At 47.6% G+C, this 23,563-nt stretch overlaps 2 protein-coding genes across 4 annotated transcripts; one reads left to right on the top strand and one right to left on the bottom strand.

Moving 5' to 3' along the window:
- On the top strand, window positions 1-12,859 carry NR1I3 (nuclear receptor subfamily 1 group I member 3; the record flags this gene model as incomplete). Its single annotated transcript, XM_083374726.1, has 8 exons — window positions 1-1,165; window positions 1,460-1,590; window positions 5,062-5,258; window positions 6,193-6,398; window positions 7,618-7,763; window positions 10,350-10,466; window positions 11,638-11,743; window positions 12,721-12,859. Exons 1-8 carry the CDS (start codon window positions 1,017-1,019, stop codon window positions 12,857-12,859), a joined length of 1,191 nt encoding a protein of 396 aa, XP_083230852.1. The 5' UTR covers window positions 1-1,016.
- TOMM40L (translocase of outer mitochondrial membrane 40 like) lies at window positions 12,717-23,184 on the bottom strand (the record flags this gene model as incomplete). Of its 3 annotated transcripts, none has more annotated exons than XR_014493884.1 (10): window positions 12,717-12,855; window positions 14,780-15,442; window positions 16,032-16,134; window positions 16,741-16,817; window positions 18,962-19,084; window positions 19,757-19,862; window positions 20,615-20,716; window positions 21,885-21,977; window positions 22,287-22,354; window positions 23,079-23,184. XR_014493884.1 is itself a non-coding variant. In XM_083374731.1 (9 exons), the coding sequence occupies 9 exons, from the start codon at window positions 23,182-23,184 to the stop codon at window positions 15,303-15,305; spliced, it is 918 nt and encodes a 305-aa protein (XP_083230857.1). In that variant the 3' UTR covers window positions 14,253-15,302. The 3 variants fall into 3 exon arrangements, 1 of the variants encoding a protein (XP_083230857.1); XR_014493885.1 differs by having other exon boundaries at window positions 12,762-12,988; XM_083374731.1 differs by lacking the exon at window positions 12,717-12,855 and having other exon boundaries at window positions 14,253-15,442.
- Between the last annotated feature and the right edge of the window lie 379 nt (window positions 23,185-23,563).

The raw sequence follows: 23,563 nt of genomic DNA, 5'->3' as shown, positions 1-23,563 counted from the left end.
AAAATCTGCTTAACAACCGTCTCGCTTATCAACACAAATTTCGGGACTGTACGTCGCGGGCGACCTGCGTAGCGTATTAATCATTGTCACTATTGCAGAGGACGGTTATTGTGCTACGCAACAAGGTAAAATCAGAGCTGCCAGTTCTTTAGCTGACCTTCATTTGTGTCACTTCGTTTCCAGGAACATTCGATGTCGCAATTTATTGGCGTAGTAGTTGCGTGGCTGGGAACAACTTGGCTTTTTATAATCGACTGATGAAAAATAGGATAAAGCGAGCGTTAATAGTCATTAGGGCTGGTTGACTTATCAGCCAGATGTTTGTTTGTTTTAAAAATGGCATTTTTTTGGGAAAGGTTTTTATTATTTTTTTTTCATACATACAGTAATAATTTTTCAACCGATGTGCTGTCTTATGTTTACATTTGTTAATACCTATTTAATTCCTAATCCTTTATTTTTTTCCTCTAGCCATCGATAGAATAAGTCCCAAGTTTGACAATATTCCATTTTTTTTTCTTTCGATCTCATACTCCATCTATCTCTGCGCATTCCAGTATTTTTTTTTAATTATTTCTTCATCTGAGGGTATTCCTTCATTTTCCCAACGTTGCGCATATATAATTCTTGCCGCTGTTGTGACATGCAAGGTCAAATATAAGCATTTTTATCCACCCACCGGGTCCTTCTTGAGGACAGATGTTTAATTCATAGTAAAGGTTTTGTGGCAGCTCTTCCAAGCAAAGCTGCCTTTCGCAATTGACCGATGGGGATTTTGTCAATGCCGGTGAGGATTGGGGAAACTTGGGTTCAAGATCCGTTTTAGCCAGAGAAGCTCTCTAAGCAGGCTGTGAGTTAGTTGTTTTCTCTCAGCCAGCCTACCTCGCAGGCTTGTCGTTGGGGGGAAAAAAATGCACGAGCCCTGGGCGTTTCCTTCCGGCGAATCCCTTTAAACAATAACAAAAGGAGGCAGATGAGTCTGTGACATTCCCCCTAGGGAGCCGGCGCCTGGCATCATGCAGAGTTCCTCGGACGGCGAAGGCCGAAGCCTCTGGGGTGAGCCGGACCTGGAAGCCGAGGAGAAGACCTGCGCCGTCTGTGGGGACCGAGCCAGCGGCTACCACTTCCATGTCATGACCTGCGAAGGCTGCAAAGGGTTCTTCCGGTAGGCATGGAGGCCTGGCTTTCTCTTCCTCCTCCTCAGCCCCTATGAGGACTAGCGCCTTGCGTGGTCTGCCCACGTCAGGCCAGGCGTTCTCTCAGCAAACCCCTAAGGCACCGAGGAGGGGGAAAGTTGCCTTCCTCTCCCTGGGCGCTTTGCTCCCTTTTGAAAAGAGTATTTTTAGTTAGTATCGGCCAATGCCAGGAAAGCAAACTCGGACGCTAGTCCCCGCGACTCTGGGTGGATGCAGGCGCGCACATAGGTTTCTAGTCCTCATGACTTCCCCTTGCCTTGCAGGAGGACGGTGCTGAAAGGCGTCCAGTTCACTTGCCCCTTTACTCAGAGCTGCCCCGTCACCAAAGCCAAGCGGCGACAATGCCAGGCCTGCCGGTACAAAAAATGCCTCGCGGTTGGGATGAGGAAAGACAGTAAGTGCGGGGAGCTCTTCTTGCTTTCTTTCTTTTTCTTTCTTTCTTTCTTTCTTTCTTTCTTTCTTTCTTTCTTTCTTTCTTTCTTTCTTTCTTTCTTTCTTTTTCTTTCTTTTCTTTTTCTTTTTCTTTCTTTCTTTTTCTTTCTTTCTTTTTCTTTCTTTTCTTTTTCTTTCTCTACCTCCCTCCCTCCCTCTCTACTCCTTCTTTCCTCCCTCTGTTTCTTTTTCTCTTCCCTTCTTTTCCCCTTCCTTCCTTCCTTCCTTCCTTCCTTCCTTTTTTCTTTTTCTTTCTTTCTTTCTTTCTCTTTCTCTGCTTCCCTCCCTCCCTATCTCTATTCCTTCTTTCCTCCCTCTTTCTCTTTTTCTCTTCCTTTCTTTTCCCCGTCCTCCCTCTCTCTCCCTCTCTCTCTCTTTCCTTCTTTTTCTTTCTTTCTTTCTTTCTTTCTCTGCCTCCCTCCCTCCCTCCCTATCTGTACTCCTTCTTTCCTCCTTTCTCTTTTTCTCTTCCTTTCTTTTCCCCGTCCTCTCCCTCTCTCCCTCTTTCTTTCTTTCTTTCTTTCTTTCTTTCTTTCTTTCTTTCTTTCTTTCTTTCTCTTTCTCTGCTTCCCTCCCTCCCTATCTCTATTCCCTATCTGACACTCTTAAAGGCAAAGCCAGAATGAATAGATGGCATTTCCCTGCCTTGCAAGCGCTTCAAATGGCAGCCTTTGGGGGGGGGGCAGAGGGCTGCTTTGGTCCAGGGAGAACTTGTGGGAGATTCTCAACCCTACCACTCCCTCTGTGGGGGGAAACCCCCAGAGCCTCTGCAAAGCCCTGCTGATTTCGAGAGGGAAGCCGAGGTGGCTTGGCAGCTGCCAGCTACCTTGGCGAGAAGAGGGAAGCCCCCCCCCGCTCCCCCCCCCCCGAAGAGGCAACGGGGCTTGGAAAGGCAGATAGAGAAGGATGCCCAAGAGGCTTTGCCTCTCCATCCATCCACTGGATTATCTTTTACGGAGGAAGGAAAGAGAACTGGAAAGTGAGTGAAAAGAGAAAAGAGGGAGGAAGATGGAATGAGGAAGGAAGGAAGGAAGGAAGGAAGGAAGGAAGGAAGGAAGGAAGGAAGGAAGGAAGGAAGGAAAAGATAGGGAAAGGAAAGGAAGAGAGAAAGCAAAAGAAAGACAGAAAGAAGAGAGAGGGAGGAAAAAAAGAAGATGGAATGTGGAGGGAAGGAGGGATAGAAGGAAAAGACAGAAGGAAAGGAAAGAGAGAAAAAAGAAGAGAAAGAAGAGAGAGGGAGAAAAGGAAGAAAAAAAGAAAGAAGGAAAGAAGGAAGGAAGCTTCACGCACACCCCCACACACACCCCAAACAAAGAACAGCCTGGGCCCCAAATCCAGCAAGGCGCTCTGGAGCCGCCACTGATCCAATCGAGGTGAAATCAGGATCCAGCCAAATGCTGGATTTCTCCCCCCTCCCCCGCAGGGCATGGATTTGGGGGGGGGGACCGGGGGGGGAGGACAGAAACCCGGAGCGCAAGATGGCAGCTGCAGCCACTGCAGGCGGGCGAGGCGTGATGCATTGCAGTCTTGCCTTCTGACCTGCAGTCCCCATCCTGGGCAGCTTGCGAGGCAAACGGGCAGCACAGCAGCTGCCCTCGCCTGCCGGGGCCGGGGGGCTAGAGAGAGAGAGAGAGAGAGAGAGAGAGAGAGAGAGAGAGAGAGAGAGAGAGAGAGAGAGAGAGAGAGAGAGAGAGAGAGAGAGAGAGAGAGAGAGAGAGAGAGAGAAGCTTGAAACCCCCCCACCCCCAGAGGCTGGCAGGGCAAAGGAATTTGAGACCAGCCAGCTGCAGTCTTTCTTAAGCAAACCAGTCGGCTTTTGGCAAGCCGGAGAAGAGCAAGCAAAGTTGGAAACTAACATGCTAAAAAAAAAAAAAGGAAGGAAGGAAGGAAGGAAGGAAGGAAGGAAGGAAGGAAGGAAGGAATAGAGAAATAGTGACAAAGAAAGAGAAAGAGAAAGGAAGGAAGGAAGGAAGGAAGGAAGGAAGGAAGGAAGGAAGGAAGGGAGAAATAGTGACAAAGAAAGAGAAAGAGAAAGGAAGGAATAGAGAAATAGTGACAAAGAAAGAGAAAGAGAAAGGGGAAGGAAGGAAGGAAGGAAGGAAGGAAGGAAGGAATAGAGAAATAGTGACAAAGAAAGAGAAAGAGAAAGGAAGGAAGGAAGGAAAGAAGGAAGGAAGGAAGGAAGGAAGGAAGGGAGAAATAGTGACAAAGAAAGAGAAAGAGAAAGGAAGGAAGGAAGGAAGGAATAGAGAAATAGTGACAAAGAAAGAGAAAGAGAAAGGAAGGAAGGAAGGAAAGAAGGAAGGAAGGAAGGAAGGAAGGAAGGAAGGAAGGAAGGAAGGGAGAAATAGTGACAAAGAAAGAGAAAGAGAAAGGAAGGAAGGAAGGAAGGAAGGAAGGAAGGGAGAAATAGTGACAAAGAAAGAGAAAGAGAAAGGAAGGAAGAAAGGAAGGAATAGAGAAATAGTGACAAAGAAAGAGAAAGAGAAAGAGAAAGGGGAAGGAAGGAAGGAAGGAAGGAAGGAAGGAAGGAAGGAAGGAAGGATAGAGAAATAGTGACAAAGAAAGAGAAAGAGAAAGAGAAAGGAAGGAAGGAAGGAAGGAAGGAAGGAAGGAAGGGAGAAATAGTGACAAAGAAAGAGAAAGAGAAAGGAAGGAAGGAAGGAAGGAATAGAGAAATAGTGACAAAGAAAGAGAAAGAGAAAGGAAGGAAGGAAGGAAGGAAGGAAGGAAGGAAGGAAGGAAGGAAGGAAGGAGAAATAGTGACAAAGAAAGAGAAAGAGAAAGGAAGGAAGGAAGGAAGGAATAGAGAAATAGTGACAAAGAAAGAGAAAGAGAAAGGAAGGAAGGAAGGAAGGAAGGAAGGAAGGAAGGAAGGAAGGGAGAAATAGTGACAAAGAAAGAGAAAGAGAAAGGAAGGAAGGAAGGAAGGAATAGAGAAATAGTGACAAAGAAAGAGAAAGAGAAAGGAAGGAAGGAAGGAAGGAAGGAAGGAAGGGAGAAATAGTGACAAAGAAAGAGAAAGAGAAAGGAAGGAAGGAAGGAAGGAATAGAGAAATAGTGACAAAGAAAGAGAAAGAGAAAGGGGAAGGAAGGAAGGAAGGAAGGAAGGAAGGAAGGAAGGAAGGAAGGAAGGAAGGAAAAGACAGGGAAAGGAAGGAAGATAGAGAAATAGTGACAGAGAGAAAGAAGAGAAAGAGAGAAAAGGAAGGAAGGATGGATGGAAGGAAGGAAGGGAAAGACAAGAGAAAGAGTGACAGAGAGAAAGAAGAGAGAGAGAGAACAGGAAGGAAGGAAGGAAAGAAGGACAAGGAACGATCGTAAGTCACTTTTTTCAGCGCTGTTGTAAAGCCGCAGTCACTAAACGAACGGTCGTAACCCGAGGACTACCGTCAAGGCAGAATCTGAACCCCGATTCCCTTTTCCCCCGCAGTGATCATGTCGGAGGAGGCCCTGTACGCTCGCCGGGCGCTGCGCAAGCGGAAGCTGCAGAAGAGCCCCCCGATTCTCTCGGCCGAACCCCCGGAGGATGGTGGCCTGTCTCCGGAGCAGGAACAGCTGATTGAGATCCTGACAGAAGCCCACAAGAAACACTTTGATTCCAATTTCTCCCAGTTCACCCACTACCAAGTGAGCCATTAAGAAGGATGGATCTGCTCTATTATCATTTTTTTCCCCTCCAAAGCCTCTCTCTCTCTCTCTCTCTCTCTCTCTCCCGTCGGCCTTCCGGGGGCTCCATTCACACAACTCTCCTAACCCGGGTTCACTTGCACAAGAGCTCCTCTTCCTTTGGGTTTGAAGGCAGTCCCAGATTTGGCTGTCGAAAGCAAAGCCGGGCCTGCTCGTACCGACAGCCCTCGGCTTACGAACCCAGCGGAGTCCCAGAGTTGACGTCTGGCCCCCTTTGACGACTTTTCCGGCCGCGGCCGGTAAGCGAGTCGTGTGGTTAAAGCTAGCCGAGAAGGTTTTTTTCCGGTGAACCTGGCTTTCCCCATCGATGTGGCTGGTCAGAAGGCAGCAAAATGACCCTGGGCCCTTGCCACCGTCGTTAAGGTCGTGCCCGTTGCCGAGGGTCCAAATTTTGATCAGGTGACCCTGGGCCAGGGGTAGGCAACCTCGGCTCTTTTAGGACTCGTGGACTTCAACTCCCAGAATTCCTGAGTCAGCTGTAGGCAACCTCGGCTCTTTTATGACTCATGGACTTCAACTCCCAGAATTCCTGAGTCAGCAGACTCAGGAATTCTGGGAGTTGAAGTCCATGAGTCATAAAAGAGCTGAGGTTGCCTACCCCTGCCCTGGGCCCTTGCAACCGTCGTTAAGTACGTGCCCATTGCCGAGGGTCCAAATTTGGATTCTGTGACCCTGGGGTGTGTGTCTGCGCTGCGACGGTCGTTAAGTGTGCAAACTGGTGACGAGCCCCCTTTTTCTTTGTGCCGTGGGTAAACCTCCACCGGTCATTAAACAAATGGTTTGTTAAGTTGAGGACGGGGCCGTCCCGCTTCTGGGAAAAGGGGTCGCCCACCACGTCCCCGGTGAAGGCACCTGACCCAGCTTCTCTCCCCAGCCGCCGGTCCGTCTCTGCATCCACAATCCGGAGGCTCAGGCTTCTCCGGAAACTGCCTTCCCTTCGCTGTACCTTCTGCCCCCCCACGAGGACCATTCGGAGGAGGTCTTGCCGGATGTCTTCTCCCTACTGCCCTTGTTCGCCGACCTCAGCACCTTCATGATCCAGCAGATCATCCAGTTCGCCAAGGCCATCCCGGCTTTCAGGTGAGTGGCGGTGGGAGGGCGGACCCTGTCCTCTGGGGTCTCCATCCTCCCTGGACTTGGGGGGGTGGGGGAGGGGGGTCTCGCTCGCTTCTGATCCCCCCTGTGGTGGAGTCCGGCAAGAACAGACCAACACCACCCACCCACCCTCGGTCCGTTGCTGAATGGTGGCTGGAATTGGGCATCTCTAGTTTAATGAAGGACGAGGGGTGACATGATAGCAGCGTTCCCACGTCTCGGGGCTGCCCCAAAGAAGAGAAGGGGGTGGGGGGGGTGTCAACCTCTCCTCCGAAGCGCCTGAAGGCAGGAGAAGAAGCTAAGCAAGGAGAGAAGCAACAGGGAATGAAGGAGGAATTTCCTGACAGTGAGAACAATTTATCAGTGGGACAACCTGCCTCCAGAAGTTGTTGATGCTCCAACGCTGGAAGTTTTTAAGAAGAGAGTGGACAGCAATTTGTCTGAAATGGTATTTCAGACAAATGAAATATTTGTCTGGTATTGAAATGGTATTTCATTCCTGCCTGAGCAGGAGGTTCGACTGGAAGACCTCCGAGGTCCCTCCCAACTCTGTCCTATTCTATTCTATTCTCTTTATTCTATTCATTTCTCTTCTCTTCTCTCTCTATTCTATTCTATTATTCTATTCTATTCTATTCACTTCTCTCTTTGTTCTATTGTATTCTATTCTGTTCTGTTCTATTCTATTCTATTCTATTCTATTCTATTCTATTCTATTCTATTCTATTCTATTCTATTCTATTCTATTCTATTCTATTCTATTCTATTCTATTCTATTCTATTCTATTCTATTCTATTCCATTCCATTCCATTCCATTCCATTCTCTCTTTATTCTCTTCTGTTCTCTTCTCTTTATTCTATTCTATTCATTTCTCTTCTCTTTATTCTCTTCTCTTCTCTCTTTATTCTATTCTATTCATTTCTCTTCTCTTTATTCTCTTTTCTTCTCTCTTTATTCTATTCTATTCTATTCCATTCCATTCCATTCCATTCTATTCTGTTCATTAGAATAGAATTCCTGGTCCCGGTTGTGGTTATTTTGCTGGGTCCACTGGATCCCAAACTCACCAGGATTCAAGCCATCAAACAAAGCCACTCATCACAAGGTGGAACAAATCCAGCCGAGTTGCCACGGGATCCAGTTGGATCTTCTTAAGAGCATCACCCAACTTCTGGCTAAGCTTGATCTTTCCTCCTATTCAGAAACCTGCCCATCGACGACCAGATCTCCCTCCTGAAAGGAGCCACGCTGGAGATCTGCCAGATCCAGTTCAACACGGTCTTCAACGAGGAAACTAACGCTTGGAAATGTGGCCCACATTGTTACACCATCCAAGATGCCGCGCTGGGTAGATCGGGGGGGGGGGGGGGGACGGGGGGGCGTTGGGGTTGGGAAGAGAACTCACTGTGTGCCTCTTGTGAATTCACAGCCTTGGTGTATCGCACCAGACACTTCCATGTGCAGGGAGGAGCTGTCCTGAGCTGCCTCTATGTCCGCCTTATGTCAGAATGCTAGGGAATTCTGGGAGTTGAACTCCACCCATGTTAAAGCATGCTGGCTGGGGAATTCTGGGAGTTGAAGTCCATCCATTTTAAAGCATGCTGGCTGGGGAATTCTGGGAGTTGAAGTCCATCCATTTTAAAGCATGCTGGCTGGGGAATTCTGGGAGTTGAAGTCCATCCATTTTAAAGTATGCTGGCTGGGGAATTCTGGGAGTCTAAATCCACCCATCTTAAAGAATGCTGGCTGGGGAATTCTGGGAGTCGAAGTCCATCCATTTTAAAGCAGGCTAGATGGGGTATTCTGGGAGCTGAAGTCCACCCCTTTTAAAGTTGCAGAGGCTGAGAAACGCCCTGTGCAATAACATAGGGCTCACAAAACTATTTTTAATTTCTTTTTCCGTGAAAGAGAACGGACCCGGCAAGCAGTTGACGGGAAAGACGAACCGAACAGCCAAGCCCAAATGCATATTTCATTATCTGCGAGAAAATATTCGCTCCCCTTTTTAAACCCTCCAGGAAACTCGCTTGCATAAAACCGTATCGATCCGTTTTTTCAGTCCTCGGATCGAAGGCCCGAGCCATCATCCCAAGCCAAACACACATCAACGCTCCTAGATTATAAATATTGTGATTATCTGGGCTGCCACCACCCGCTCGGTTCTATACCACCACGTTTAATCTCTAAATTTGTGGTGTGTGTGTGTCTGTGATGCAGAACTACGTTCCCTATTTAAAGCTCTCTGATCTTTGCCACAGTATATTAAGCAATGTGCAGATTGCAGACGAAAACAGAGCAATGATTAATTTATGCGCTGCAGTATAAAATGTGGCTCGCTCTGACCGGCGCCGTGATTAAAAGAGGCTTGGCTAGCTTGTGGTTCACAAACTAGCCTTTGAGCTGCAAAACAAGCTAACTATGATTGGTGGCTAGGCTAGGAGGGCCCCTCTGCCCCCATGCCGAGGATGGAAGCTGAACGCTGCATCGGGCCGTTGAGAAATTAATTCTCAATTAATTAAATTGAGAAGCCTGCTTTGAGTTCGCTCAAACCGGTCGGAGAGGATCTCATGGGCGAATTTGCGCTATCAAACACAGAGGGAGGGAGGAAAAGCTTGAGAGGTGGTCCTCGGCTTAGGACGGACCGCTTAGTGACTGTTCCAAGTTACAACCGTCACTGAAAAACATGACTTGGGGCCAGTTCTTGGAGTGACAAAGGATTGTAATATGATGAAACTTCTGGTTTTTATGTATTTCCGAGGGTGGCGGTGTCCTGGGATCAGAGGATCGCCCTTTGGGGCCTTCCCAGCCAGTTTCCGACAAGCAAAGTCAATGAGATTCGCTTAACGACCGTGTGGTTCCCTTAACAACCAAAGCGATTCGCTGAACAGCCGTGGCTGTCGTAAGATCAGGCGCGACTCGCTTAATAACCAAGGGGCTTAGCAAGGGGAATTCCCTTTCCAGTTGTGGCCATAAGTCAAAGACAATCCCTATGAACTGTAGCTCCTTCTAGGTTTCCATCGCTAGAAAAACTGGCCAAGAAAAGGACATTTTAGAAGCTGAAATAGTTAATTGGCAGGCAGGTTCCGCCCAAAGCACTCCAGGTCGTCCTCAAGTTATGACCGCCCTTGAGTCTGGAATTTATGTGGCTCAGTGAGACATTGGTTAAGTGAGCTCTGCAACCGTCATAAATCTGACTGGGTTGCCAAGTGTCTGAATTTTGATCACATTTGCAGCAGTGGTCGTTAGGCGTGAAAACAGTCACGAGTCCATCTTTTCAGTGCTGTTGTAACTTTCAGCGGTCGCTAAACGAACCGTTGTAAGTCGAGGGCAACCTGTAAAAAGGGGTGGAATTTGTTTTCAAGCTCCCGCCGTGCTGTGCATTGATAGGGGGACCGATTGAACTACAACTCCCAAGAGCCTTTGCTACCAAGGAGGCTGCTGGGAACTGTAGTTCGACCATCGCTGGAAGGCTACAGGGGTGCCCCAACTACATCCGTTTCACACAGCCACCTCCGATCCTCTCCCCTCGTCCTTGAGAACCCCCCCCCCGTGGGGGATTTAATATTAAAAGCATTTGACTAATTAAGACCCCAGATAAACGATCCTGGACATCTGGACGGTGGGTTGTTTTTGTTTTTTTCCCCCCTCCATCCCAGATTGAACAAACTGTAATTAATCTCGGGGAAGAGATTAAACAGCCACGAAGCCAAGCATGGAACAGAGATTACTGAAGGGAGGGCGGTTCACAAGGGCGTCCAATTGGCATGGCCTCTGGACTCTTTTTAACACTGCCTGGGTTGTGTGAAAGCACCCTCCCATGGCCAAACGAGGTATATTTTATCCAAGTCGGGATAGAAAAAACCAGGTTGGCTTTAAGAATGTGACACCTCTCTGATTCCCCCCCCCTTTTTTTTTTCCTCCCCCCCCCCCCAAGTTGGACTTCAGCAGGTTTATTTAGAGCAGCTGCTTAAATTCCACAACAATTTGCGGAGACTGAGGCTGCACCAAGCCGAGTACGTCTTGCTGCAAGCCCTGGTGTTGTTCTACCCAGGTAAGACCCCCATTTGCGAGGGGGGCAGGCTCTATATACACACACACACACACACACACACACACACACACACACACACACGGAAGACAAGGATTCCTGCCCTGGATGAGGGGGTTGGACTAGATGACCTCTAGAGTCATTTCCAGGGACGCGGTGGCTCAGTGGGTTAGGAACGCTGAGCTTGTCGATCAGATGGTCGGCAGTTTGGCAGGTCGAATCCCGAGTGCCGCGTAGCAGAGTGAGCGCCTGTTACTCGTCCCAGCTTCTGCCAACCTAGCAGTTCGAAAGCACGTAAAAATGCAAGTAGAAAAATAGGGACCGCTCCGGTGGGAAGGGAACGGCGTTCCGTGCGCCTTTGGCGTCTAGTCATGCCGGCCACATGACCACGGAGACGTCCTCGGACAAGCACTGGCTCTTCGGCTTTGAAACGGAGATGAGCACCGGCCCCTAGAGTCGGAAACGACTAACACGCGGGGGAACCTTGACCTTTTTTAGAGTCATTTCCAGGATCGTGTACTAGGATCCTATCCATTGAATTCCTGCCCTAGTCGGGGGTGGGTGGGTTGGACCAGAATGACCTCTAAGGTAATTTCCAGCTTTTCTATTCTAGGATTCTATGTACTGGATTCCTGCCCTGGCTAGGGGGGGGGGTTGGGTTAGATGACCTCTAGGGTCCCTCCTGGCCTTTCTGTTCTAGGATTCTATAGATCCCTGCTGTGGCCAGGGGTTTTGGATTAGATGGCCTCGGAGGTCCTTTCCTGTTCTAGGACTGCCATACCATGATTTCCTGCCCTGGTCACGGGGTTGGACTAGATGACCTCTAAGGTCACTTCCCGCCTATTCGTTCTAGGATCCTATGCACTGAATTCCAGCCATCTCTCTCTGTGTGTGTGTGTGTGTTTGGACTAAAGGACCTCTAAGGTCATACCCCGCTATTTTTCTGTTTCCAATACACTGTATCCTGCCCGAGCCAAGGAGTTGGACTAAATGACCTCTTAAGAGCCCCTTCCAAAGCTTCGCATTCTGAACCTGAATCCCCAACGTGCCTAGCTAGGGTGGCTCCAGCCGCCCCTTTCCTTTTCCTCTGTCCCGTTTCGATTCATCGGGGAGCACCCCAGCCTTCCTCCGCCTCCTCCTCCTCTTCCTCACCCACAACTTTCTCCCTTTGTAGATCACATAGAGGTGACCCAACGGGAGGAGATCGACCGGACCCAGGAGAAGATCGCCCTGACCTTAAAGAAATACATCGACCGCTGGCATCCCTGGCCTGAAGGCAGGTAAGGTGGGAGAGAGTTGTTAAATTAGCCCCACAGTTGTTAAAGTGAGTCTGGCTTTGATTTCCCAGCCGGCTTCAAAACTGCTGAAAATTCAGCTTTTCCCATCTTCTTTTCTCTTCTCTGCCAGGTATGCAAATATTCAAAGCCAGCTCAAACTGCTTTCTTCTTCTTCTTCTTCCTCTTCCTCCTCCTCCTCCTTCTTCTAATTAGCTTTCTGCACCCTCCAAACGGAAAATGGCTCTGCGTGAATTATTTCAAAAGGGAGGCCTGAATTATAGGGAGTCCTCGCTTTACGACCACAGTGGAGAGCGGAATTTCTGGCAGTTGATAAGCGAGTCACGCCGGATTTTGCTTTTGGGGCTTCTTCTGCTATGGATGTTCAGCGAATCGCTGCCGTTTTGGAGTGAATCACCAGGTCGTTAAACGAATCCAGCTCCCCCCCCTTTCCCCATCGAATTTGTCAACGGGTTTCAATCCATGGGGAAAGGCAGATTTGCTTAGCGGCTGTGGCAGTGATTCCCTTAACAACCGTGGTGGAAAAGGTGGCCAAAATGGGGCAAAATTCACTTAACGACCATCCGGGCTTGGAAAATATTGGCCTAGGCCAGGGGTAGGCAACCTTGGCGCTTTTACGACTCGTGGACTTCAACTCCCAGAATTCCTGAGCCAGCATGGGGGAACTTTGGCCCCTTCATGACTTGCAGACTTCAACTCCCACAATTCCTCAGCCAGCATGGCTCAGCTTGGAAACCTCTCCCTTTTCCCTCAGCCTGGCTGGCTCAGGAATTCTGGGAGTTGAAGTCCACGAGTCATAAAAGAGCCAAGGTTGCCTACCCCTGGCCTAAGCCAATATTTTCCAAGCCCGGACGGTCGTTAAGTGAATTAGGAACTAGGAAGGAAAGATGAGGAAGGAGGAAAACAGACCGAACAAATTGAGCGGATGGTCTTTTTAAAAATCTTTTTTTTTTTCCCTTGAGGTTTCTCTATGCCAAACTTCTGCTGCTGCTGACCGAACTCCGGACGCTTAAAGTGGAAAACACCCGTCAAATCCTTCATATCGACGACAGCCAGAATATCTCCTCCATGACCCCTCTACTGTCCGAAATTATCAGCTAAAAAAAAAAACAAAAACACCAAAACCTGGATTGGGAGAATCTCTGCTTGGCAAAATCCTAGAAGGCCGAGTCGGGCGGTCCTCGAATGACGGACCGTTCGTTTAGCGACCGCTTCAAAGTGATGCCGGCGCTGGAAAAAAAATGGGGACCGTTTCTCACCCTCGTGGCATCCCCAGGGACAGGCAATCAAAATTCAACCTCCTCATATTTATGACTGTTGCCGTATCGCGGGACCCCCTTTGGCAACCCTCTGGCCAGCCAAGTGAATTTCCCCCCGTTTTTGCTACGGTCGTTAAGGTAATCTGCCTTTCCCCATTGACTTTAAGAAGAGACTGGACAGCCCCCCGCCTGAAATGGTATCGGGTTTCCTGCCTGAGCAGGGGGCTGGACTAGATGACCTCCAAGGCCCCTTCCAACTCTTATTATCACTGAAAGCGGCTGACAAAGAAAAGTCGATGGGAGGAAGTCGGATCTGTTTAATGACCTCGTGATTCGCTTAACATCCGCAGCAAAAGAAGGGAAGGCAGGTTGCTGAGCGACCGGGTCACTAATTCGACAGCTGCAGCGATGCGCTTAACGACTGTGGTGAGAAAGGTCGTAAAACGGGACAAGTTGCACTTAAGGACTAGCCACAGAAACGATGGACTCAATTGTTGTTCGCAAGTAGAGGACTACTTGTACAGCCAAACAAAAAAAAAAAAAAAAAAAACACCCCACCCCAAAATCTTTGCTCAGTTCTAGCCCCGAATACGCCAAGACCTACATACCTGTACCTTTGAAAATCTACGAAAACACACACACACACACACACACATATTTGTGATTCATTTAACAACTGTGGCAAAAGACTGTTGTAAAATGGGACAAAGCTCCCTTAACAAATGTCTCACTTAGCAATGTAGTTTGGGCTTCATTGTGGACGTAAGTCAAGGACTTACAGGGCATCTTGGACTGAATTCCGGCTGGCAGATGTTTTTCTGCACCACATCTGGGCTTTTTGAAATGCTATTTTGCTAGTTTATAGCGCAACCAGGAAACAGACCTTTCCCCCCTGCTCTCTCAGTAGCACTTTAATGGTAGCATTAATTAAATAAAAACACGGTTTATTTTTCCACATTATCCCTTCTTTTGTGGGTTCGCTCAAAAGCTTTCGCTGCAGCTTTATCAAGCAATATTTTATCCATCATCTTTCTGTTCACCTGTTCTGTTTAACTTATTTTTATCTAATCTTTCATCTATTTCACCCGTTTTATTTTTATGTATTTCTTTTATCATTTTAGCTGTTTATCTATTTTTAGCGAACCTCTTTTCTACCATTTTCGTCTATTTCAATCTATCCTTTCATTTTTACCTTTCATCTCTTCTTCACCATCTTTCTTTTTGAGTTTATCTGCTTTATTTTTTTATTTTCATCAATTTTTATCTATGTAGCTGTTTTGCTTTACTTTTAGATTCCTTTTCTACCATCTTCATCGATCCTGCGTTTTATTTTCATCTCTCTCTTTTTTTTCCTCTGTCATCGTTCTTTTCATACATTTTTACCCATTTTATCTATTCGGTTTTTATTTATCGCCTTGTCTTTTTTCAACCCTTCATTTTTCTTTACATTGCTTTTGTCTCTCTTCATTTTGATCCGCTATCTTTCCCTGAGTTTATCTATCGCCTTTTCTTTTTAATCTATCGAATCTATTTATCTCTTCTGCTTTTTACCTATTGTCATCCGTTCTTAGCATCTATCGTTTTCCACACTCAAAAATGGCATAATTAGAGGACTATCCGTAAAGTTTGATTTAAAAAGGCGCGCGATTTCCCCTCTATGAAATATCAGACAAAGGAGCTAAAGAACCAGACCGGGGCTGTTTTTTTTTTGAGGGCTTAGAAAGCCCAGCCTCATCATTATTTTAATCGTATTTAGACTCACCATTGCACAGAAGTAGTAATTCAGCTTTTTGGTCCCTGCCCTGAAGAAGCCGGAGAGCACAGACGCTCCCAAGACACAGCAGCTGAGTTGGGGGGGGGAGGGGGGTGTCTTCCGAATTTCAGGACCCCCACGTCACCCACACAAAATGGCGCCGATACCTTGCTGGGGAATCCGGTGATTAGAACTCTCTAAAGAAGAAAGCTTTGCAACCACCCAGCCCAAAATCCTGTGCCCGGTTTTAACTTTGCCCTAAGCCAACCGAAATCGGACTTCCGGGTTAAGAGATCGGGCACCTTCGCGCCAGGGTGTTGTTTCCTTCCGGGCAGGAATTGCGCACGGACCCGTGGAGGTGGTCATGGCACCAGCCACGCACGCGCCTGCGGGAGAACGCTCTTGCCCTGCACGGGCACCAGTACCCTCGCGCCCATCATCCAGGGGTGCAACACTCTAAGCAAGCGATCCCGCCACTTTTCAACCCCAACTGCCTCTCCTTTGTAACAGAGCCAGGCTGGCGTGCAGGCCCTCAACCCACGATGATGCTGAACCCACAATGGAACCGGTGTTTCCAATGGTTGAGGAAGGCGCCCAGCGCTACGGTCACGGGCAAGGGGGGGATTTTCTTCTCCAGAACTGCGCCCACGCGCCAGTTACTGTCCAGAAGGCCTGAAGGAAGAAGAGGAAAGAGCCATTAGTAGCAGTCGGGTCTAGTGGTTAAGGCCCCGGGTTAGAAACCAGGAGACGGCGAGTTCTAGTCCCGCCTTAGGCATGAAAGCTCCCTGGGTGACTTTGGGCCAATCGCCAGGAGACTGGGACTTCTAGTCCTGCCTTAGGCATGAAAGCCAAATGGCTGACTTAGGGCCAACCGCCAGGAGACGGGGAGTTCTAGTCCCACCTGAGACAGGAAAGACGGCTGGGTGACTTAGGGCCAACCGCCAGGAGACGGGGAGTTCTAGTCCCACCTGAGACAGGAAAGACGGCTGGGTGACTTAGGGCCAACCGCCAGGAGACGGGGAGTTCTAGTCCCACCTGAGACAGGAAAGACGGCTGGGTGACTTAGGACCAACTGCCAGGAGACGGGGAGTTCTAGTCCCATCTGAGACATGAAAGCCGACTGATTTGACTTTGGGCCAATCATTAGTAAATTGGGAGTTCTAGTCCTCCCTTGGACAAGAAGACTTTTGGCAAGCAAAATGAAAAAGAATTCTTGTCCCTTAAATGGTGAAGGGCAGTTGGAGAGTTTAATTTCACTCACCCTTGAAGGCCATGTTGGCTTCGGGCAGGGTGAGCTGATAGCCAAAGGCAAAGCTTGTGTCCTGAAGCCGAGTGTTGGCCTCAAATTCCACTCCCAGCTGAATCTGCCAAGGAAAGGAAAAAATAAAATAAAAATCAAAGCCGAACTGAAAGGCTATTGGGACCCGGGAAAAGTGAAGGAAGGGAAGAAGGTGAAGGTGGAGAAAAAGGAGAAAACTACGGAGGAGGAAGGAGAGACGAGGGAGGAAGAAGTGAAGGAGAGATGAAGGGAGAGGAGGAGGCGACGGAGAAAGAGAAGGTGGAGAAGAAAGACCGGAAGGGGGAAGAATAAAAGGAGAAAGGAGGAGAAGAAAGATAGAGGGAGAGGAGAAGAAAAAAATGAAAGGCAGAACGAGAGGAATATTAGAAGGAGAAAGAGAAGAAGAGAGGAGGATTGGGAGGAGGAGGAGGAGGAAAAAGAAAAGAAGAAACAAAAGAAAGAGGTGAATGAAAACTAGCCGGAGAAAATGGAGAGGAGGAGGAGAAGGAAAAGAAAGATGAAAATTAGAAGGAGAAAAGACGAGAAAGAGACGAAGACAAGCAGGAGAACGAGGAGAAGACAGGAAGAAAAGGTGAAGATGGGGAGGAGAAAGAGAAGGATGAAAAGAGGAGGAAACGAGGAGGAAACGAAGAACGAGAAGATGGAGGCGAAGGAAGACGGTTAAACTCACCTGGTCGTTAGCCCGGTGGTAGTAACTAGCGTGAGCCCCACCAAACCCCAAATTTAGGGTGGCTAGCCATTTCAGAGCTAAAACAAGGCAAAAACAAAAGTACAAATAAGCGTACTTTATTTGTTATTTATTTGGAGCACGAAGCAAGAGTAGAACTCCTCTCCTTAGTAAACCGTTTTTCGCCGACTCCGGCCTGACTGAGCAGATTCCCCCACCACCACCACCGAGATTCCAGACAGGATTTCCAGCCAGCCAGCCAGCCAGAGAGGCATTTTAATCCAACCCACCGAGACAATTTGGGCCTCTCTGCTAATTCCCACGTCTCCGCCAGCCATTCCCAACGGGGCCCCCGAGGATCGACCCGGGAAGAACGGAGCTACTGCTGATCCATCGGAAATCCAGCTGGAGTCTTCCGCTGAACTTCGATATTTGATTTTGGATTACGCTGCTGTTTCAGCCTGAGAGAGTCACAAGTTCTCTCTTTTCTTTTCCTCTCTCTTTCCTCCCTTCCTTCCTTTCCTTTTTTCTTCCTTCCCTTTCTTCCTTCTTTCCTCCCTCCCTCATCTTTTCTTTTACTTTCCCTTCCCTTCCCCTCCCTTCCTCCTTTGTCTGTCTTCTTTTACTTTCCCTCCCCCTCCCTTTTCACTTCCTTTCATTTCCCTTCCTTCCTTCCTTCCTTTTTTCCTTCTCCTCCCTTTTCACTTCTTTATTTTCCTTCCTTCCTTCCCTTCCTTTTTTCCTTCTCCCTTTTCACTTCCTTTCATTTCCCTTCCTTCCTTCCTTCCTTTTTTCCTTCTCCTCCCTTTTCACTTCTTTATTTTCCTTCCTTCCTTCCTCCCTTCCTTTTTTCCTTCTCCCTTTTCACTTCCTTTCATTTCCCTTCCTTCCTTCCTTTTTTCCTTCTCCTCCCTTTTCACTTCTTTATTTTCCTTCCTTCCTTCCTTCCTTCCTTTCCTCCCTTCCTTTTTTCCTTCTCCCTTTTCACTTCCTTTCATTTCCCTTCCTTCCTTCCTTCCTTCCTTTTTTCCTTCTCCCTTTTCACTTCCTTTCATTTCCCTTCCTTCCTTCCTTCCTTCCTTTTTTCCTTCTCCCTTTTCACTTCCTTTCATTTCCCTTCCTTCCTTCCTCCCTTCCTTTTTTCCTTCTCCCTTTTCACTTCCATTTCCCTTCCTTCCTTCCTTCCTTTTTTCCTTCTCCTCCCTTTTCACTTCATTTTCCTTCCTTCCTTCCTTCCTTCCTTCCTTCCTTCCCTTCCTTTTTTCCTTCTCCCTTTTCACTTCCTTTCATTTCCCTTCCTTCCTTCCTTCCTTTTTTCCTTCTCCCTTTTCACTTCCTTTCATTTCCCTTCCTTCCTTCCTCCCTTCCTTTTTTCCTTCTCCCTTTTCACTTCCATTTCCCTTCCTTCCTTCCTTCCTTTTTTCCTTCTCCTCCCTTTTCACTTCATTTTCCTTCCTTCCTTCCTTCCTTCCTTCCTTCCTTCCTTCCTTCCTTCCTTCCTTCCCTTCCTTTTTTCCTTCTCCCTTTTCACTTCCTTTCATTTCCCTTCCTTCCTTTCCTCCCTTCCTTCCTTTTTTCCTTCTCCCTTTTCACTTTCTTTCATTTTCCTTCCTTCCTCCCTCCTGTCTTTCTTTTCCTTTCCTTTCTCTGTTTTTTTCCCTTCCCTTCCCTTCTTTCCACTATTTTTTTCCCTGTTTTTCCCTGGCTTCTCCGCTCATCCTTCCCCTGAAAAATTATGTATTGTTCTTTCTAGAACTGTCTTTGGACAAAGGTAGAAGAAAACAAAAAGGGACGCGGTGGCTCAGTGGGTTAGGACGCTGAGCTTGTCGATCCGAAGGTCGGCAGTTTGGCGGGTCGAATCCCAAGTGCCACGTAACAGAGTGAGCGCCTGTTACTCGTCCCAGCTTCTGCCAACCTAGCAGTTCGAAGGCACGTGAAAATGCAAGTAGAAAAATAGGGACCACTACGGTGGGAAGGTAACAGCGTTCCATGCGCCTTTGGCGTCTAGTCATGCCGGCCACATGACCACGGAGACGTCCTCGGACAAGCGCTGGCTCTTCGGCTTTGAAACGGAGATGAGCACCGGCCCCTAGAGTCGGAAACGACTAGCACGCACGTGCGGGAGAACCTTTACTTTTACTTTACCTTTTAAGATCCAGGAATTCTTGCTCTGACAGCATCTGGAGAATTGGGGATAATCTGATTCTCCCTCCAAGGAACTCACCGGTGTACTTGCCAGCCAGAGTGACGATGGTTCCTTCTTCTCCGGCACGTCGGTGATACACTAATTCACCCCCTAGGACCAACCGTGACGTCATGCTCTGGAGGAAGTGCGCAACAACAATGACTGTGTGGAATAAAAGATGGTCAAGGATCGGTTAGCAGTGGCAGGGGCGGCCCTTTGGCCCCACCACTTAAAAAGTGACCCCTGCATTAGCCATTCCCAGGTTGCAAGTGCACAAGCAGCCATTCGGTTGTATAGTTTACCACAATGTTTCTGAAAGTCAGTCGGAAGGAAGGAAGGAAGGAAGGAAGGAAGGAAGGAAGGAAGGAAGGAAGGAAGGAAGGCTGAGAAAGAGAGACAAAGAGAAAGAGAGGTAAGGAGGGAGGGAGACAAAGAGAGAAAGGAAGGAAGATTGAGAAAGAAAGAGACAAAACAAAGAGAGGGAAAGAGGGAGAGAAAGGAAGGAAGATTGAAAAAGAAGGGGAGAGAGAAAGAGAGAGAGAGAGGGAAGGAAAGAAAGAGAGGAGGGAGGGAGGGAGGGAGTAAAGAAGGAAAGGGAAGGGAAGATAAAAGAAGGGAAGGAACAAAGGAAAGGAAAATAAAGGGGGAAAGGAAAATGAAAGACGAGAAGGGAAGGGAGAAAGGAAGGGAAGGGAAAGGAAGGGAAGGGAAAGAAAGGAAAGGAAAGGAAAGGAAAGGAAAGGAAAGGAAAGGAAAGGAAAGGAAAGGAAGTAAAGGGATGAAGAAGGAAGAGATGTCAATACCTGCCAAAGATTATCTGAACGGCACACTCACCCGATTCGCTGATCAAATCGGGGTTCCCCAGAGTCAGGGTGGCGGTGTAGTCATCCCCACGATATTCCGCATCAAATTGCCACGTTGTGAATTTGGCCTGTTGAGTCTGGAACAGGTTCAATCAGTCAGCAATTCCCTTTTTAACAAAGAAATCCTAACCCACATCTCAAAAGCTCAGCCTGGGCCATTCAAAAGTCATTATCCCAAATCATCTCTCTCTCTCTCTCTCTCTCTCTCTCTCTCTTTATTTCATAATCATGAATCATTTATTTTTCTTTGTCAATCACACTTAGAACACCCGCCATCTCCCTCACAGCGGGATTTGGGGCGGTGTACCCACGCAAATCTTAAAATCATAAAAAAAAGAATATAAAATTTAAAAAAAAAATATTAAAAGGAGGCGATGACAGTTTAAATTCGACAGGAAAAGTTAATTAAAAGTCGTGTGTGTGTGTTTTACATTTACTTCCAATCTGTGTCTCTATTTGCTTTAAACAATAATAAACCTTTATTGTCAAAGTACAACATGTGTACACTGAGATTAGCAGAGCCTCCCCCCCCCCCGTGCTCTCTCCCCCCCAACACACAGTGACAACAAACCCTCCATCCTACCACACCATGTGAACCAACTACATCGCACACCGGCCTCCCAAGTCAAAGAGCCTTTTAAAAAAAAAAACAACCTGCCATTTGTTTCAGGCTGCAAATTGCAGCTTTGGGTATTAAAATGCTCCGTCATCTTTACAACAGTCCTGCGAGGGAGGCAAAGAAACAGCATAGGGCTGTTTAGGGCTAATTGGAGGACATCAAAATCCTGGTTTGAATTCACAGACAGACAAGGAGGGAGAAATGCAGTACCTGGAAAATTGCTTTGGTCCGTATCCGCTCTGTTATGAGATGGAGAATTTGGGCACTGAGGCTCCCGACGTTGCTAATATCACCAACAAGGGTGGGAAAAGTCTAGAAAACAACCATGGAAAAAAGGACTGGATGAATTTTTTTAAAAAAAAAAAGCTGGGGAAAAAAAACTCTCTTTCAAACTTAATAATTTTGGTCCAAATTTCAACTGGTGTCCCAAGAAACTTTTCAATTATTAATCGTTCCACGAACTGTATTTGTTGACTTCTGTGAAAAGGAAAAAAAAAAACAATTTCCCATCCTAGGAAAATGGGCTGAGGTTGGTCTGCTTTGAAGGTGCCCAAATGAAGCCTTTTTCCCAAAAGACTGAACTTTAATTGAATTTAACTCTTTTTTTTTAAATGGTTAAATGTTATACATTTTAAAATGAATTGTTTGGGGTTTTTTAAATAAATGACTCAAGGTGGGGACGTAACTGATACTCCTTCCTGTTTCCTATTTCCCCACACACACACACACACAACGACAACCCTGCAAGGTGGGTTGGGATTAGAGGAAGGGACTGGCTCAAAATCACCCAGTGGGCTCTCTTGTCTAAGGCAGGACCAGAACTCACCATCCCCTGGTGATTGGCCCAAAGTTACCCAGCCTACATTGGTACCTAAGGCAGAACTAGAACTCACCGTCTCCTGGTGATTGGACCAAAGTCACCCAGTTGGCTTTCATACCTAAGGCAGGACTAGAACTTGCCGTCCCCTGGTGATTGGCCCAAAGTCACCCAGCCGCTCTCATGTCTGAGGCAGAACTAGAACTCACCGTCTCCTGGTGATTGGCCCAAAGTTATCCAGCCTACTTTTGTACCTAAGGCAGAACTAGAACTCCCCATCTCCTGGTGATTGGCCCCAAAGTTACCCAGCCTACTTTGGTACCTAAGGCAGAACTAGAACTCACCGTCTCCTGGTGATTGGACCAAAGTCACCAAGTTGGCTTTCATACCTAAGGCAGGACTAGAACTTGCCGTCCCGTGGTGATTGGCCCAAAGTCACCCAGCCGGCTCGCTTGCCTAAGGCAGGACTAGAACTCACTGTCTCCTAGTGATTGGCCTAAAGGGTCACCCAGCTGCCTCTCATTCCTAAGGCTAGTTAACTAATCTGATTTCACAAGCCAAACTTTGAGGGACTCGAAACCCACCCACTTGTCGTAACCTGGAAATTAGAATCAAAAAGACAATTTTGAATCCCATCCTGCCCAGAAATCTACTTTCACTCACCTCGGTGGGACCAAGCTGCTGATCGCCCACGTAGGTCGTATTCAGATGGTAACCTGAGTGGCCAATCGTGCTCAGGTGAATGGTGTGGGATACCTGCAGGGAAGCCACCCACAGCAGCTTTAAAATCAGACAGTCCTCAACTTACGACCACTGTCAAGTCCAACATTTCTGTCACTAAGCGAGACATTTGTTAATGTGAGTTTTGCCCCATTTTGCCGCAGTCCTTAAGGGAATCCCTGCCGTTGTTCAGTTAGTGACACGGTTGTGAAACCAATCCGCAAAAGGGGGAATCGCGTGATCCGGGGACACTGCAACCATTGTAAGTACGAGACTTGCCGAGGGTCTGAAACGTGTTACAGAGACACCCCCCGCCCCCCTAACTACAGACTCAAGGACACCCACCTGAAAATGGCTGCTCAGAGATTTATTAATTATCAGCTTGACGCCTTCCATTTGTTGAGGGAAAACATCTGAAACGGAAGCGGGGGGGGGGAAAGAGAGTTTGAAGCCACCTTTAAGTTTATTTTTTTTTATTTACGAAAGGCCACCCATCTCGCACTCGACTTACGACAGGATAAAAACGACGGAATAAAAAGAAGCACTGGCAACCCTAAATATGAACAGGGAGAGACGGAAGGGAAATTCGACACACTGGCCATTTACAGAAACAACCCCTAAACCCGGGATAATAAAAGTAAAACACGTTTTGTAACACTCCAGATAAACCCCCAGCAAGGTCGTTAAAACGATACTGACAACAGCTCGTTTAGTGACCGTTAGTCATTAAATGGAACGGTCGTGTGAAAAATGGTCAGAAGTTACTATTTTCAGTGCCAAACTTCAAATGGTCACTAAACGAATTGTTGTACGTTGAGGACTGCCCCTATTAGTCCTCTATAAATAGTCCTCTCTTAGGGGGTTGGACGATAGATAGATAGATAGATAGATAGATAGATAGATATAGATATAGATAGATATATAGATATAGATAGATATATATACACACACCTCCAATTCTACGTGGGAAAAAACCCGAATGACCAAAGAATACACTTGCTTAGTCCCAGACACGGGGGACAAATCTTATTTCCTGTTTCAGCCTAGCCCAAGGCCATCTACAGGCAGTAGCCACAGCAGTGGCAGCTCGTATTTGTGTAAATTTGTGTATATATATATATATAAAAGTGTGTTTACCTTTGCATTTGCGGTGAAGTTCATCAAAGCTACCTGGGTTGGAGAGTCCTTCGGCCCGGCGAGCCCCTTTCCGTGGGGCAGGGAAGGGGGTGAATATATTCCCCATGACCCCCACCCACCCACCCACCCACCCAGGCCCTCACCTCCTTAAGCCAGACTACCTAGCCACGGCTCTGGCCCATCGCCTTCAGGCTTGAGCAACCTTGAGCCTCGACTAAAAGAAAAGAATTAAAAACCGCACCTTAGTGGCTCACTGGTGTGTGTGTGTAGGTGTGGTGTGGTGTGTGTGTGTGATGGGGAGGAGGATGTGGGGGTGGGGGAAAGAAAAACAAATCCTTCTGCAGAAAAATAAAACAAATAATTTAAAAAATGGTGACCCTTGCTCTTGCTTTGAGAAGAGCGGGGGGGGGGGGACCCGCAGGTTAGGGATCCAGCAAGAAATAATGCTGGGGGGGGGCTTGGGGGTGGGAAAAACAGACCTCCCC

Source organism: Vipera ursinii (assembly GCF_947247035.1).
Source record: "Vipera ursinii genome assembly, chromosome: 15".
Lineage (NCBI taxonomy): Eukaryota > Metazoa > Chordata > Lepidosauria > Squamata > Viperidae > Vipera > Vipera ursinii.
Note: the sequence above shows the minus strand (reverse complement) of the source record. Positions and strands in the feature narration are given on the sequence as shown.